Below are 11337 nucleotides of genomic sequence, written 5' to 3'. Positions count from 1 at the left end.
AGAGATGGAAGAAGCAGAGGAAAACATGCCACATATACCAGCGTCTTTGGATTGTGGGTCAGAAAATGATGAAGATTTCTATGATTATGATGTTAATTCTAATAGAGAAGATAAATATGGAAGAGGAGAAGAAGGAGAAAGAGAAAGAGAAAGAGAAAGAGAAAGAGAAGGAAGAAATCTGTTTTCTGTGAGAAAAAGTGATGCTTTTAATGAGATTTATGCCAATCAAATAAGAGAAATTCAATCAGAACAAAAAGAAAATGGAAATTTAACATCGCATTCAACAGCAAACACACAAATTGCCACTCCTTATTCATCTCCTCTTCCATATCAGCAGTTTCAGCTTCCTTCTCTTGCAATTTCTTCTTCTTCTCCTGCTTCTTCTCCTTCTTCCTCTCCTTCTTCCTCTTCTTCCTCTTCTTCTTATTCTGTTCCATATTCTCCTCGTATCAACAGCACACCTTCTTCTCTTTCCTCTTCTTCTTCTTCTCTCTCTCCTTCTCATTCTCCCGCTTCTTCTCCTTCTTCTTCTCCTTATCTCAATTCAATCAGCAGCTCCAGCATTGCTTCTTCTTTCTCGACTCCTCCTCTTCCTCCTTCTTCTCTTCCTTCTTCTTCTTCTTCTTCTTCCAAACAAAATCCTCTTTCTCCTTCTTTGAGTGTTCCTTCTTCTTCCTCTCTTTCTCTTTCTCTCAACTCTGAACCCTCCTTACAGGTTCCCTTTTCCCCTTCTCCTTCTTCTTCTTCCTCCATTAATCCTTCCTCTTCTTCCTCTTCTTCCTCTTCTTCTCTCTTAACTTCCTTATGCCCTCTCTGCTTCCCTGAAGTCTACAAACAGCAGCAGCAGCTTCAACAGAACAATCAGGAACCTTCTCCTTCAATCAGAGAATGCCACACACCCGAAGATGAACACAGATCGCCTTATCTTCCTTCTTCTTCTTCCTCTTTCTCTTCTTCCTCTCCTTCTCCTTCTTCTTCTCTTCTTTCTCCTCCTTCTACCCCTTTCTCAATGAATTCTCTCAATCGTCCTAAAAGTCCCAGCGCTTCTGCAGCAAATGACGAAATCTTCTCCACTTTCCGTCCTCTTTCGCCTTCCAACAGAAAAACTAGATATCCAATTGGAGTTGCTACTTATTCTTCCTCTTCCTCTTCTTCTTCTTCTTCTTCTTCTTCTTCTTCTTCTTCTTCTTCTTCTTCTTCTTCTTCCTCTTCTTCTTCTTCCTCTTCTTCTTCTTCTTCTTCTTCTTCTTCTTCTTCCTCTTCTTCTTCTTCTTCTCAAATTGAGTCATTCACTCCTCCTTCATCCACTTTATCCTCCACTTCTCTCTCCACTCCTTCTTCTCCTTCCACAACATCCTCATCCTCATCATCATCATCATCTTCTTCTTCTTCTTCTTCTTCCTTCTCCTCTTCCTCTCCAAAGACCAATCGACTTCTTCAAAGTGAAAAGCATCGTTCTCTTTCCATCGGCAATTTTTCTCGTCTTCGTCGCAGTTTGTCTGTCAGCACCAGAAAAACCCCTCCAACTTCTCCTCTTCTTTCTCCTCTCTCTTCTTTTTCTTCAAATTCTTCTTCTTTTCCTTCTTCTTCCTCTTCTTCTTCCTCTTCTGGAAGTGGAGTTATTCCTTCTTCCACTTTGTTTACAGTTGCCAGTAATGAAAATAATGGAAAGAGGTTTGTTTCTCCTCCTCCTCCTCCTCCTCTTTCATCGTCTTCATCATCATCATCTTCTTCTTCTTCTCATTCTCTTTCCCTTTCTCCTTCTTCTTCTCGTTCATTATCTGCTCATAACTCCACAACAGCCCCTCACACTCAACCTCTTCCTCTTCCTTCTCCACTTTCTCCTTCCTCTTCTCCTTCCTCTTCCCCTGCTCCTCCTCCACCACCTCCCCCTCCTCCTCTTCCTTTATCATCATCATCTTCTTCTTCCTCTTCTTCTTCTTCTCAAACTAAATCTCCATTGAAAAGAGCATTGTCTGTATCTACACCAGGAAGAGAGAGAGAAATGAGAAATGAAAGAGATATTCAGTTTCATACTCCTCAGCAACAATTTATGTCTTCTTCTTCTTCTTCTTCTGCTGCTGCTGCTTTTTCAATTACTCCAAAGAAATCTTTGTCTTCTCCAACTTCTTCCTCATCTTCTTCTCATTCTACCTCTCCTTCTCCTTCTCCTTCTCCTTCTCGCACCTCCCCCTTCTCCCCTCCCCCACCTCCTCCAATTTCTCCGATTTCTCCGATTTCTCCGTCCTCCTCCTCATCATCATCTTCTCCTTCTTCTACACCTTCTCCTTCCTTCCCTTCTTCTCCTCACTCATCGATTGTGAGTGAAGCTGAGCTTAGCAGCCGAATAGCTGAAGCTGCTAAGAAGCAACCTCCTGTTCCTCCTCCTTCAAGAGCATTGGAGGAGGTTGTTAATAATGATGATAAAAAAATAGAAAAAGGAGAAGAAGAAGAAGAAAAGGAAAAAGAGAAAGAAAAAGAAAAAGAAGTTCACGTAAAGAAAGAAATCTCATCAGAAAATAATCAAGAAGATGATTCTGCTCCAACTGTATTGAAAGAATCTTCAATAGAGTCCGAAACATTATCATCATCATCTTCTTCTTCCTCTCCTTCTTCCTCTTCTTCTTCTTCTCCTTCTCCCTCTCCCTCTCCCTCATCCACCCAATCCTTCATCTCCCGCTCCATTCCTCGTCTCACCCGCCGCAACTCTTCTCTCCATCAGTCAATGAGAACACCTTATTCATATGCCCACTCTCCATTCCCTTCTCCTTCTCCTCTTTCTCTTGCTAATCTCAATTCTTCTTCTTCTCCTTCTCCTTCTCCTCTTTCTCCTTCTCCTATGCCCCTTTCTTCTCCTTTGTCTTCTCCTTCTCCGCTTTCTCCGCTTTCTCCCGTTCCTCCTCTTTCTCCTCTTTCGATTTCTTCTTCTGTTGAAGAAATCAAAGAAAATGATGATGTTTTGGAAGGAGAAGAGGAAGAAGGCGAAGAAAGAGAAGAAGATAAAGGAAGTGATGATGAAGAAGATGAAGACAATGAAAAAATTGCAAAAGAAGAAGGAGAAAAAGAAGGGGAAGGAAGAGAAGAAGACAAAAAAATGGAAGAAATAACAGAAGAAACGAATGGAATGGAGTCAAAGAATGAAGAATCAGCAGAAAAGAAAGAGAAGAAAGAGAAGAAAGACAAAAAAGAGAAGAAAGAAAAGAAGGATAAAAAAGATAAAAAGGATAAAAAGGAGAAGAAAGAGAAGAAGAAAGAGAAGAAGATGCTGATGATGCGGGTGATGTCATTGGATGCGTTGAGACAACAAGCAAAAGAAGAAGAAGAAGTCGGGGTGGAAGGAAAAGAAAAGGGAAAAGAAGGAGAAAGAGAAAGAGAAGAATCAGGAGAAGAATCCAAAGAAAAAGCAGAAATTGAGAAAAACAACGAAAATTCGAAAGAACCCAACAAAGAAAACGAGAAAGAAGAAGAAGCCGAATTTGTCTCTCATTTGCCTGCCAATTTTGCGGCTCGTCTTTTAACCGGACATTCGCGTTCTCGCCACTCAATTTCTGTCTCTTCTGTCCCTTCTTCTCGTCACTCTCTTTCTTTGTCCTCTCCAAAATCCAATTTGCTTGCTTCTTCTTCTTCTTCTTCTTCACCTCCACTTTCTCCTTCCTCTTCTTCTGCTTCTTCTTCTTCTTCCTTTTCCTCTCCTCTTTCTTCTCCTTTCCAAGAAAACGACCCAGCTAAATATCGTTCTCGTTCTCCTCTCTCCATTTCATCTTCATCTGCTCATGCTTCATCATCATCATCCTCCTCTTCCTCTTCCTCCTCTTCCTCCTCTTCTTCTCCTCCTTCCTCCTCTCCTCCTTCCCGCTCCTCCTCCCTCTCCCCACCGCCTCCTCTCCCTTCTCTCGCCATGCACAACGTCGGATGCGCCGAAACAAATGGAATGCGAATGGCAATGGAAGACACAGTTATTCTTCTCCCCATTGGCGGCTGGGATGTGGAGAAGCTGGTGGAGAGCGGAGAATTCGGAATTTTGAAGCGGTTGCTGAAATACCCGCAGGAATTGAGGTTTACTGCAAAGGGGAGGAGGATGATGGAGGAAAGAGAAGATAGACTGTGGGAGAAGAGAAGGAGAAGATGGATGGAAAGAGAGAAGGAGAAGGAGAAAGAAAGAGAAAGAGAAAGAGAAAGAGAAAGAGAAAGAGAAAGAGAAAGAGAGAAAGAGGAGAAGGAGAGGAAGATGCAAGGAAAGACTCATTTGTATGAAGTGATGAATGAAGAAGAAGTTGATAGCAATGATGATGATGATGATGATGATGATGATGATGATGAACTTAAAGGATTTGAGCGTTCTAAGCAAAGTTTGCGTGAAGATAGAGAAGGGGATGACAATGAAGAAGAAAATAACAATAGATTTGTTGATGAAAGAGGAGAAAGAGAAAGAGAAAGAGAAGAGACAAGAAAGAAAGTGGATGTGACAGATGAAAACGGAGTGTATATGCAAACAGAACTGAAGGACTATGAAATAACTGGAAATTCTTCTTATTCTGCTTCTTCTTCTTATTCTTCTCCACTTTCTCCTCGTTCCTCTAATAACACCAATGCTCCTTCCTCTTTCTCTCAATTCTTCCCTGTTGCTCCTTCTTCTTCTTCTTCCTCTTCTTCTTTTTCCTCCTCCTCCTCCTCCTCTTCTTCTTCTTCCTCTTCTTCCATTGGCTTAACCACAACTCCTTCCTTTGCCACCCTTCGTTCTCCTTCTCCTCTCTCCTTCTCTTCCACTGCTGCTGATTTCATCAACGAATCTTTCGAATCTCCACCTCAGACACCAACTTCTCATCTTTCTCGCTCTTCCACTCTTTCTTCTTCTGCTTTTTCTTCCTCTTCTGCTTCTGCTTCTGAGCTTTCTCCGCCTCCTCAACAATTTAATAGAAAACAGTTAGCCACAACTTCATCTTCAACTTTTGCTTCTAGATTATCAACATCTTCTTCCTCTTCATCTTCCCCCAAAAACCCTCGCCCTCGCCTTCATCCTCCTCTCCTTTGCCCCATCCCTCCATTCCCACCGTATCGCACCAGAGGAGTCAAAGGATGTGGTCTTTATGCTGTTTTTGATGGACATCATGGCCCACAAGCTGCTTTGTTCCTTTCCACACATTTTGTCGATACATTTGTGAAGACAGCAGAGGAAGTGAGGAAGGAGAAAGAGAAAGAGAAAGAAGAGAAGGAGAAGGAGAAGAGAAGAGAGGAAGAGAAGAGGAGAAGGATGTGGGAGCAGCAAATACATGAGCAAGAGATGATGAAGCAGAAGCAGAAGGAAGAGGAAGAAGAAGAAAAAGAAGAAGAAGAGAATGAAGAAGAAGATGAATATGAAGGCAGTGAAATAGCTACAGTTGTTCTGCATGAGGGATATGATGACGAAGAAAGCGAAGACGATGCTGATGAAATGGTTGACTTAGACACCACTCCTGTTTACTCTCCTTCTATTGATCCTTCTTCTTCTTCCTCTTCCTCTTCTTCTCGCTCTTCGCATTCTTCTCATTCATCTTCTCGTTCTAATTCTTCTCCTCTCTCTCCTCGCTCTCTTCCTGATCAATCACAAACAAATGAACATCGTTCTGTAAGGAAATCAGCTTCTTCTTCTGATTCTTCCCCTCCTCCTTCTCCTCTCTATGAACTTCCTTCTCCTCCTTCTCTTCCTCTTCCCACACCTCCTCCTGTTTCTCCGATTTCTCCGATTTCTCCGCTTTCCCCTTCAAAGCTTCCACCAACCCCACCTCCTCCTACTTCTCCTTTATCTTCTTCTTCCTCTTCTTCTTCTTCGTTGTCTTCTCCTCTTCCAATGAAGGCTTCTTCTTCTGCTGCTCCTCTTCTGATTCCTCCTCAAGACTCTGCTTATGTTAGTAACAACAACAACAATAATAATAATACTAATAATACTAATAATAATTCACTATCTCCTTATTCTTCTTCTTCTTCCTCCTCCTCTTCCTCTTCTCATTCATCTCATAATGCCTTATCTTCCCCACAGGTTTCTGATAATCTTCCTTCTCTCTTCAAAAATAATGATTCTCCTCAACAACACCAACAACACCCTCAACAACAAATTAACACCCAGAAGTCATCATCTTCTTCTTCTCAATCACAAGAGTTATCTTCTCTTCTGCCTTCTTCTTCCAATTCATCATCGCCTTCCTCTTCTTCTTCCTCCTCCTCTTCCTCTGAACCCCTTCTCGTTCTCATCCTGCGCCGCACCTTCGAAGCCCTCATCGACGACATGCGAAGACTGAAAGTGGGAGACGGAAGCTGTGCTCTTGTTGTGATTGTCACCCCTTCCCGTCTGTTTATCGCGAATTGCGGCGATTGCAGGGCAGTTCTTGTGTCAAGATGGTATGATTCAAGCGTTTTGGTGTCAGAGGAGGATGTGAAAGAGAGAGAGAAGGAGAGGAGGAGAAAGAGAAGAGAGGAGAGGAGAATGAGAAAGAGGAAAGGAGAAAGAAGAGAAAGTGATAACAATAACGATGGCAATGATAACTGTGAAGGCAATAGCGAAGAAGAAGAAGATGATGATGACGATGTTCAAACTCCTCTTGCTCACTCCATCACAATGCTTAACTCTCAATGCAGTGTTTCTGTGTCTGTGAAGGAAAGAGGGCTTTCTTATTCAAATAGTGAAAATGCTGGATCTGAAGCAGCACTTGTTCCATTGGTGAGGAACGAGAGAGAAAGAGATGGGGAAAGAGAAAGAGAAAGAGAAAGAGAAAATTTGAGAGAGAAAGAAAGAGGAAGCAATTATCAGGAATCTTCCAATCAGAATGTACTGAATCCAATTAATACTCCTCTTTCTCCTTCGAAAAGAGCACATCATCCATCGCATCTGTCAGTTTCCTCAACACAAGCCACACTTTCAGAGGATCCTTCTCTTTCTCTCTCGCCTTCTCTCCATTCACCTCCGTTTTCTCCTTCTTCTGTTTCCTCTTCCATGTCTTCTTCCTTAACTCCTGCACACCCCCATCTTCTTGCTCCTTCTTCTCTCTCCACCGTCTCTTCTTCTCCTTCTTCATTCTCTTCTCCATCTTCTTCCTCTTCCTCTTCAAAAGGATATGACTTAGTTCTCGATCCAGCCACCACTTTTGTGTGTCCAACATTTTATCACCTCGACCCTTCTGCTCCTGCTGCCATCCCAATCAACAGCAAATCTCTCATCGAATTGGAACAATACCGCTTGGCTGCAATGATGCTGAAGGCTCCGATCCATTCGTCGTCAAATTCTGCTTCTTCGTCTTCTTCTTCCTCTTCGTCATCATCTTCTTCTTCTTCATCGTCTTCGTCATCATCTTCTTCGTCGTCGTCTTCTTCTGACAAAAGAAAGAGCAACGCATTCTCTGATGCCACCTCTTCCTCCTCTTCTCCCCTCGCACCATCCGAACTTCCTCCTCTCAATCAATCGCTTTCTCTCCCTCCTCCTTCCACTCCTGCTGTTTCTGCTGTTTCTGCCATCTCTTCCCCTGCCTCTTCCCCTCATCCTGTGCCTTTCCCATTCCTCAGAGCAAGATCTGCCTCTGTTCTTAGGAGCTCTCTGCAAATCTCTAATTCTCCCACTTCTTCTCCTTCCACCTCTTCTTCTTCAAATACTTCCTCTTCTCTTTCAACCACCAACGCCATATCCGACCCCTCTTCCTCCATCGCCCCTGCCTCTTTCACCACATTCACCTCTGATTCTGAAGAGACCTCTGCAAATCCATCTTCTGATCCCTCTGCCTCTAAACAGACTCCTCTCTATTCAGACAGCGCTACTTCTGCTCCTCCTCCTCCCTCTTCTCTTCTGCGTGAGCCAATCTTCCCTTCTTCAAGTGGTGTGCTTATAACTGGTAAAGCATTGACAATTGACCACAAGCCGCATCATCTGAGGGAGATGGAGTACATCCAGAGCAAAGAAGGGTGTGTGAATGGAGACCACAGGCTGAACTGCACGTTGGCAGTGGCGCGGACAATGGGCGATTTTGATGCTGGAAACGGGCTGAGTTCAGAGCCGGATGTGTATCAGTATGAAATCAGCAGGTGGAAGGGGATGCATTTGGGCTGTGCAGCGAAGAAGAACTGCTTCCCGTTGGCATGTCAGGTGCCTCTGACGGAGAACGGGGTGAATGAGAACAGGAGAAATGGAATGCCCCCAATAAAGGGGTTGAGTGTGGACAAGGAGAAGATGATGGAGCTTTGTGCTCGCTCAACAGCTATTGATGCTGGTTCGTCATCTCAATCATCCTTTTCTCGTTCATATTCATCTTCTTCTCCTTCCTCTTCTCCTTCCTCTTTGGCACATTCTGTTTATTACGGCAGCAATCTCAGCACAGACGCTGCCACACCTGCAAGAACTAATTCATTCAGCCGGAAAGAAGACGGCGCTGGTGTCTTTTCGTCTGTGGTAGCTTCTTCTTTTGCTGGTGGCTCTCCTATTTTGGGCACTGGCTTAGCTTCCTCCTCTTCTGCTGCCTCTCTCTCTGACACTTCTTCCATCGCCAGTTTCAGCAGCCAAACCGCTCTGTCTGTTCCACAACGGCCTCTGATGAATTATGCGCTTCCTTCAACAATCTTCCCACTTCCACACATCATCCCGTCGCTGGCACCTCTGGTGGATGCTTTCCTCGCTCGTTCGTGGCCTTTCCCTTCGCCAACACACGATCAGTACAGAATGAATTTTAATAACAAAAACATAAACAGTACTGCTAATAATAATAATAATAGGCACAATTCTGTTTGCTCTTTCCATCAGCAACAGATGCATTTGCAGGATTCAACAACCTCTTCTTCCTCTTCTCTATGCTCAACCAACGCACTTCCACCTCCTTCATCTCTCCCCTCTTCATTATGCCCTTATTGTCTCACTCCTCCTCCCCCTATCTCGCTTCCTCCTTCTCTTTCACCTCATCCTCTGAGCACTCCCCTCTCTCGCCAATCGAATCCGCGGTGGAGAAGAGAAGATGTGGCAGTGGTGATTGGCTGTGATGGCCTGTATGATGTGCTGGATGAGCAGCTGATTGCAGAGCTTTGCTGTCCGTGGATGGCTGATGGGGTGCATGATGTGTTCAATGATGCAGTGTTTTCGAGGGAGGATAAAGAAGAAGAGGAGGATGAGGAGTACGAGAGAGCAGAGAAGGAGAAAGAGGAAGAGAGGAGGAGAAGAATGGAGATGGAAGATGAGTGTGGAGAAGGAGAAAGTGATGGTGAAGGAGATGATGACGAGTTCAAAGACGATGCTTTTGGAGCAGCACCTGAAGAGAAGAAGAGAAGGAGAGACAGAAAAGCAGTGCCACGGTATGTGAAGCTTATCTCCAGCTCTTATGGTTGCAAGTGTGCGAAGATTTCGAAGGGGAAGCTGGCTGAGCTGGCAGCGACGAGACTCAGAGCAGCGGCGGATGCGCTGGACACGACAGACAACTTGAGTGTTATTGTTCTTTTCTTGTGAGCGGGAATGAAAAAAGAAAGAGGAAGAGGAAGAGGGGAGGAGATATTATTCTTGAGTGAAAATATTATTAATTTGTTTTGTTTTGTTTAATTTTGTTTAATTTTGTTTTTTCAACTTTTTATTTTTTTATTTCACTATTCTAGTCAAAGCAACGATTATTTGTGTACACGCTTTGTTTTACTCTTATTTGATTCAATATTCATACAGATTAAATTATGCTTCTTCTTTTTTGATTATTAATGGTTATTATTATTATTTGTTTAGCCTGTTTCCAAGATAGTTTCTTTTTGTTTGATATTGAGTAGTTATCTTCTGCATACACAGTGTAGTTCATATTTATGACTTGCTATTTTTTAAATTTTTTTCATTTTAATTTTTATTTTCCCCAACTTTTTAGCGGCTTTTATTGACATTTGACTTATTCGCTCTATTCCTTTTCATTCTTCTTTTGTTTGGTGTATTCATTTTTTTGCTGTTACAGAGTTATCCTTTTGATTAATTATTGACTGATTGATTGATTTGTTTGTTTGTTTGTTTTTAAATTGTTTCCTTTGATGTTGATTATATTTCTTGTTCTTATTTCTTCAAGATGAAATTTTCACTTGTGATTATGTTTTTTAGGGTATTCTCCAAATACACTTTGTCACAACATGTTTTATATCACAAACTTCATAATCAGATGGCACTGCAAAACGTTTAGCATTTCTTTTTCAAAACATTTCTCATGGAAGATGAAAAAACAATTGTTTAATGAAAAAATTAATCGTAATCCTTTTCTTTTTTTGTTTTTAATTTTAATTTTTTAAGTATTGAATAGGAAACGAAACGAAACATAAATAATGTGTGCATTCTTTTTGATGCACAAGAGTTTGTTTGATGAAATATGAGAATCTTTAGCACTAAAATTTGCACAAAGAATCGATAGCTTTCTGGCGAAATCAAGAGAAAAAATTCATCAAAAAAAAATTCTCAGCTCAAATTAATGGAAATATATATTTAAATAAAGAAAAAAAGAAGTCACAATTCCTTTAACCAAAAAGAAATTCATCATGTCTTCTAAATCTGAACTTTATGCACAACGCGAATTAGTAACTTTAATTCCCCTTTTCATCTGGCAAGTGCAAAAGTTGAATTAAGTCATCAAATCTTTTTGAGTACTGACTTTCTATTTCAATAATTAGCAATGCTTAAATTTTTCATGGCGGTTGAATTTCGAAATCTTTGGAATTATTATTCTGCTCCGATATGAAATTTTCCTTTTCAGATGAAATCTCACTCAAAATGGACAGATCTGAACACAATGACAGATGAGAATTTGCTTCTTCTTCTGCGTGCTTCAACAGAATTTTTTCTTCTTCCATTCGTTGATTCCATCGTTGTTGCGCTTGCTCAACAAGGCTTGTTAATTCTAATAATGCTTTTTTCGTTTTATTATTCCGTTCTTTCATTTGTAAAAGAGTGCTAGACGCAACTTGTAGCGCATCAGAAGTCGTTCTAATTAAATCTCTTTTTTGTTCATCTTCAGAAGACAGTAAAGCTTCGTGTTGCGCAAGAGCTGTTGATAAAGATAATGTAGGAATAATTTCATCCTCAATTATGTCTTTTTCCTGTGAGATGTTTGAGCATTCATCATCTTTCAAGCAGGTGAGTGGAGTTGGTAATTCTTGTAGATCTTCATGTTTCTTTGAAAAGCTTTCATCGCATTTATCCTTTTCAAGATTATCAGGAATATGCTGATCTTCGTCTTCACTTTTTGAGCTTGATTTTTTTCTATTTATATGAATTAAGCTTTGAAACGTGTTTTCCTCCATTAATATAATGAAAAGCAATATTTCACTTTAAAATTGATGAATATTTTATAATTGGATTACTGATCAAAATGAAAA

The 11337-nt window shown here is 41.5% G+C and overlaps 2 protein-coding genes across 2 annotated transcripts; both read left to right on the top strand.

Moving 5' to 3' along the window:
• Positions 1-116: 116 nt before the first annotated feature.
• On the top strand, positions 117-2570 carry MONOS_17963 (uncharacterized protein; the record flags this gene model as incomplete). The annotated part of the gene is made up of 4 exons (XM_067870936.1): positions 117-180; positions 288-1025; positions 1647-2407; positions 2559-2570. The coding sequence occupies 4 exons, from the start codon at positions 117-119 to the stop codon at positions 2568-2570; spliced, it is 1575 nt and encodes a 524-aa protein (XP_067723042.1).
• A 1688-nt stretch (positions 2571-4258) lies between these two features.
• On the top strand, positions 4259-10210 carry MONOS_3222 (uncharacterized protein; the record flags this gene model as incomplete). Its single annotated transcript, XM_067873208.1, has 1 exon — positions 4259-10210. One exon carries the CDS (start codon positions 4259-4261, stop codon positions 9449-9451), a length of 5193 nt encoding a protein of 1730 aa, XP_067723041.1. The 3' UTR covers positions 9452-10210.
• Positions 10211-11337: the final 1127 nt, after the last annotated feature.

Source organism: Monocercomonoides exilis (assembly GCF_001643675.1).
Source record: "Monocercomonoides exilis strain PA203 chromosome Unknown scaffold39-1025343, whole genome shotgun sequence".
Taxonomy (NCBI): Eukaryota; Preaxostyla; order Oxymonadida; family Polymastigidae; genus Monocercomonoides; species Monocercomonoides exilis.
This window is presented reverse-complemented; position numbering and strand designations above follow the sequence as displayed.